The sequence below is a fragment of the Halyomorpha halys genome, unplaced genomic scaffold (assembly GCF_000696795.3).
Source record: "Halyomorpha halys isolate HHAL.00 unplaced genomic scaffold, Hhal_1.1 Scaffold559.1, whole genome shotgun sequence".
In the NCBI taxonomy this organism is placed as follows: domain Eukaryota; kingdom Metazoa; phylum Arthropoda; class Insecta; order Hemiptera; family Pentatomidae; genus Halyomorpha; species Halyomorpha halys.
Window position 1 is genome coordinate 333,245 of NW_027113985.1, and position 6,121 is coordinate 339,365.

General features: G+C 30.3%; 1 protein-coding gene across 1 annotated transcript in view; it reads left to right on the forward strand.

Moving 5' to 3' along the window:
* LOC106684245 (facilitated trehalose transporter Tret1) overlaps positions 1-6,121 on the forward strand; it is an 87,037-nt gene that overhangs the window by 57,445 nt on the left and 23,471 nt on the right. Inside the window, exon 4 of the mRNA XM_067051205.1 lies at positions 3,846-4,048. Coding sequence (XP_066907306.1) covers positions 3,846-4,048 — 203 coding nt within the window. The remainder of the gene's footprint in view (positions 1-3,845; positions 4,049-6,121) is intronic.

Consider the following 6,121-nt stretch of genomic DNA (forward strand, 5'->3'; position numbering starts at 1 on the left):
TAAAATAAAATATTTTAAATAAAAAATATTTTTTTCTAAAATTAAGGTTTATTAACTGGTACTGGTAATGGTGGGGGAAAGAAGTCCGACAAGTGGGCCTATTGGTCCTTTTTGTCATCCCCAAGACAAACCATTGAATGGCTCTTTTATGTATCTTATTCCTCTATATCGAACCTTTTTGACTTTCTAATGAAATTTAAAAGGGATGCCGAATCTATAGAGAAAGCTTCATTTCCTTTAATTCTATCAGAGCCTAATAGCCTGTATCTTAATGACGCATACCTACCACAATCTGCTATGTAATGTAAGCTAGTCTCTGGGGTCTGTCCGGATAAGCAGCAGGTTTCATCATGGACTACCCCACATATCGTAAGATGTCTTTTAAGTCTGCAAGGACCTGTAAGAACTCCTATTAATAATCGGAGTTCGTTTATAAAACAAATCTGCCAGTATATCATACGCATATTCATGAAACATGGTTTTGAGAAAACAATTGTTTACTATAGTTAACTTTAATGTCATATATATAAAAGAGTAAAATATAATAGGTAAATTAAAGGAACTTGATCAAATTCGGTAAGTCGTAGATGTGTATAATTAAATGTGACATTTTACTAATTGGCGACAAACAGTAGTCAAAATCGTGCATAATAGAATAATAGAAATTTTATAGACTTTTTAGGGATCTTGTTGGTACCATATTGATTTTATTATTTTATTACCCTAGTTTTATTTACTACAGGATACTAGACTACAAACAATTGTAGAAGCATAAACGATCTGCTCTGGTCTATTAATGGAATAATTGACCTTTCCTCGATCCAAGGGTAAAGCCTTGCGGTTGCAATTTAATCCTCGCCGATGTTGTACCACTGTCCTAATTAATTATTGTTATATCTAGTATTATGTTGTGTTGGAATAAAAATAAGAGGGAGAAGATTATGATAATGTTTAATATTAGTAATGATTTTTAAATATAATCATACCACTCTTTTCAGGTTGATAATTTCAATAAATCAAATTCTATAAATGTCATCTAATTTTGTGTAACTATATGCGTGATCAGAGTTAACTCAATACTTCCTCATATACAACTTATAAATTGTGAGGTGTCTTTCCGAATTGCCTGGCCCTTTTTTTGTATGCATCCTACTAGGTCAGTTCAGAATCGAGGAGGGGAGGGGGGGTTCCCTTATCCTAGAGGTAACCAAATGTTTGGTTAAGAGTTGAATTTACATTATGTGGGATTGCCACTAAAGTTTTTCAATTCAGATTGCTTTTTGAAAATATATATATATACTTCTTCATTACTCCCAGGGACTTCCATGTTTTTTCCTTTTACCCTTCTCTCGTTTATTATCATGGTAAGAAAGTTATCTGGAATAAAATTTTCTTCTGGTTCCAGACTGAGTTTTGATCTTATGATAGTAGATACAAAGGTGAAGTTGTTATAGTATTATGCCTGCATCCATAATACTATTATTATGTAAGTATTATGGTTTTTTCTTATATTTTTCTAAGCAACCTCATTTCTGAGAACATGTTTTCTTCTATGCTTCGTATTTATAGACTATGATCTAGAGGAGTAAGTTATGCATAGAAATGGCTGATCCCCTGATAAGAGTTATGTGGAATAGGCCGCTAACACATGGACTCAAGCACTACAAAGCACATAGACACTCTTAAGGCACGAAGAATTGTTTCTCGGTAGGTGGAAGATAGGACCAATCTGTCTAGACTGGCCATCATGTAATTTAGACTCAAACGGTTTTTTAAAAAAAAAATGTAATTATTTGACAAGAGCAATAGCATAATTCCCAACTACAATCTTTAGTTGTCACTAATTAACTTATAGAACATAAGATATTTCAACTAAAGTTAAAACATTATTAACGAAAAGTAATAGAAGCCTCATTGTGAACTAAGTTGGCATAGATGAAACATGGCTAAAAAAGTCACAATCCACGAGAGGTTTTCCTAGAGATTAAAATAAGATATGAAAGTCCCTAAAAAAAGAAATTATAGTAAAAAAGAACTGAGAAAAAGAAAAAAAAAATAAATAAATTGTTACATATACATATACTAAGTTGTGCGGCAGTACATTTCAATAATGTGACTAGTGCACAAAGGATAATGAAAATTACCAGTAGAATAGTCCGAAGCATTACAGAAATCTGGTATATCATATAATATAATATAATCTGGAATATTATAAAATATAATATAATCTGGAATATTGGAAGTATATATGCATGATAGTAAGCACCAAGTTGAAGTTCTAGTTGTATAAAATAAGTAAAATAAAATAATATATTTATATTTTCATTTATTTATTTAGTGGCACTACGGTCCTACAAGAACCTAGGCCTCTCTGATGATTCTCATCAACGCTTTCCTATCCCAGGCAAGCATCCGTCATCTTCTAATGCTCATCTTTTTCAAAATCGCCTCCCCTTTGTCCAGCAACCTCAAGCCTGGTCTTCCTCTAGAACATCTTCCACCAAGTCGGTCCTCGAGTAAGCTTTGAGGATTGATTCCCTGGACATACATATTCATAATTCAGCTATCCGATTTGATTCCCTCTCATAATTGACAATAAATCCAGTTTTGCGTACATCTGACGCATCTCTTTATTATTATGAATTCTCCATTTTCCATGTTCGCTATTTACAGATTGATTGATATATAATAATTAAAAATCAATTCCTATAAAAAAACAACCCCAATAAGGGTGTTAATAATAAATATAAAATAATTTACGGAAAATTATTTATTATGTAAACCTTGAAATTTCAAGTAAACATAAATAATTTTCCGTAAATTATTTTGTTTTATTATTAATTATTTCGTTTACTTGAAATTTCAAGGTTTACATATAAGGAAAAGGGATTATTTTCTCTTATACCCGCAGAATAATAATAAACTCATATTATTTATAAAAATCTAATATAGACTTACTTCGCTTCAACCTTCACATTAAATCCTCATTGCAAGTTTACCTTCAAACCTATTGAACGAGGTTGACCTGCGTTGGAAAAGGCTATATTTGTCGCTTCATTGGTTTTCTATGGCAGGGACTCAACTACGATTCTTGTCGGTGATACGATTGATCCTCCTAAATCACTAATTACTTTATATTTAAATTAACTGATTTAAAACTTTTTTTCTTAATAAGAAAAAAATGGTCAGGAAATACTAAACCATTAAATTTTTAATTCAGTTTAAAGTAAAATAATATCTCAAATACGTTCATTGGTGTATATAATATTTACATTCTGTCTGGGGAACTCCAAACCAAGCTTATCCCTAAAGTGTGAAAGACAAAACTGGACTCGTGAAGATTCTGACGCGTTTCTTGATGTTATAAAAAATAGATAAAACATTATTAGAACTACCTGATGACTTTATTTATAAAACAACTGTCAAGTATGCGTGTTAAAGGGTGAAGCTTCCTACATATTATTTTAAAGTGTTAGTTAGACATAAAACTACGTACATAATTTTTAATATAAGATTTTTTCCCATCCTCCCCACCAATATCATTATGGAGTAACATAACTGTGGTGTTTTTTATTGTAATATTAAATTATATGTTATTTACTTTAATGTTTAATATCCAAATGTTAGATATCTACAAATATATACAATTTCGAAAAAGCCAGTGGAGGCTGGGCAAGGGACTTGAAACCGCAGGAACTTGAGTGGAGCATCTAATCTTAATTTTACTTAATAAGTTAATTAATCATTCGTTTGTATTATTAGTTCAAAATTTTTGTTCTGGTTTTGAGGACTTAAGAGATAATAAGTTTAGATATTTTCCGAATAAATAAAGTATGCTGTTGCAGGCAGCATAAACCTTCTGACTGTACCCCTGGGGTGTCTCCTCAGCGGTAGGCTGACCCAACCCTTCGGCCGCAAGAAGAGCATGATCTGCCTCAACTTGCCCCTGGTCATCGCCTGGGTCGTCTACTACTTCGCCAACTGTGCTGGCCTGCTGTACCTCGCCCTGTCCATCACGGGCTTTGCTGGAGGTCTCCTCGAAGCCCCGGTAAGTAGAGCGGAGAAAGTAGGATAACAGGTCTCTAGTATAGGAGCCAAAGGTCAACTTTTCATTCATTAATTTACTTCAACGGTCGATGAATAGCTACATGCCTTTGTAGTCTCAACGACAGTATCGTATTGAAATATAGTTATTTCAAAGTATTGACAGTTCTGATACTACTGGATTGATAGTTTATGACGTTTAAACTATATTTCTGATATCAGAGTGAACTTCATCAAGATTTTCAAAACAGCACAGGCACATCATAACATAACGAACAGTCACAGTATTGATATTTAAAATGCCATGATATTAGAAACTAAAAAAAAACTTAAATAACTAAATAATTTTCTTATTAAAAAAATATGTATATTTTCTTTTTTCTTTTTCTTTTCTAGGTAATTTATTAGACTTCTTCAAACATTTATTTTTATTAATTTTACATTAATAAAATATTTCTACCGACATTTTATCAGATACTAATTCTAAAAAAAATAGTTACAAACTTCTTTTGCATTCAATTTTTAAGATAATTAAATTATAAAAACAGAACTTAGTAACTATTTTTTCAGAGTTAGCACTGGAAGATGGGTGGACAATCCGAATGTAAAAACAAAACAAAAAAAAAAACAGGAACGGGGGGGGAAAGGAGTAAAAATAACCCAAACTAGAAGATTAAAAGAAGCTATCATTATAATAAAATATTTTAACCCCGATCTTTGCAAAACTAATATAAAAACATGAATACAAACAAAATGTACAGATAAAATAAATAAATTACAGTTGCTATTGTCTCTTATTAATGAAATCAAATTAATCTTTAACTAATTAACCAATCATATCATTTTTTTTTAAATGACTTATTAATATAGTGAAAATGAAACAATGAAAGATAATGGGTAATGATATAAACATAGTTATAGCGGGAAGGCTTTTAAGAGATATTTGTTTGTTGTGTCAGCTCCTTGTGACAGTGAAATTAAAATACTTTTAATTAAGTACGAAATATAGAATCATGGATATATATCAAAATGACAATTTAACTACCGAAAGCTAATAAAAACCCGATTATGTACTTAAAAAGGACTATTCATGTATCAAAACCAAAGTGTTTGTTTTATGAAATAGTATTTTTATTTCAATTGTTAGTCCTTAATATGGCGGAAGACTTCTGAAACGTTGAGGAAAAAATTCATGAAATGATTTTTCTCAAATATACCTAATAAAAAACAAACAAAAGTTCTGTTAATATTTTCGATAATGTTAGTTTCAGTCATATCCCACCACATAAAAATACATAAATTATAGTTGGAGTCAGAATCCTAACAGCAATAGACCTTTAAAAATTTGGATTTATTAATGTATACTTGAATATTAAATGTTTATTACGTTACATTTATCTTTTAAAGAATTGAAAATTCTGACAATCTTATATTGGGTTGAAATATAACAGAATCGTTTTATTCCTTTTAAATTTCCAAACTGTATGCTGATTTAGATGTTTTCAATATTTTGGCAAAGTTGGACATGGTTAAACAATCGTAAGCTTTACTTTCTAAAATACAACAGCTCTTCAATTGCTCAAAAAGTGAAAAAAAAAATTAATTGTCTTTAATTTTGTAAAATATTGTCAAAACATTCGTGAATTTGAAGTAAATTTAATTAGCTTTAGTATCAGTGTTTTTCTTTAAAAATGTCGGATAACCAAAATCATTGAAAAGCGGAATTTAGAATTCAATATTTATCAAATTCTATTTTAAAAAAATGGATGTATTGAACACAGAGAAACCCGAAATTCAATTGTACTCAAAAATTAAAAATTATCCTAGTAGTAGTTATTAAATTGTAATCAAACTTTTACGTAATTAATTAATTCCTCTTATTCTATATACTGGGTTTGAGCTTTGTATTTAATATAATTATTAAAATTTGAGAAACATTTAATAATTATAACTTCAACAATTCCTCAAATGTCACTCTCTAATTTGTAGCATGATAGTCCGGGCGGCGGTCAATAAAGGTATAAAAATAGTAAAAGAAAACTACTTATTGCTAATAGGGATCCGACATCGATGTTTT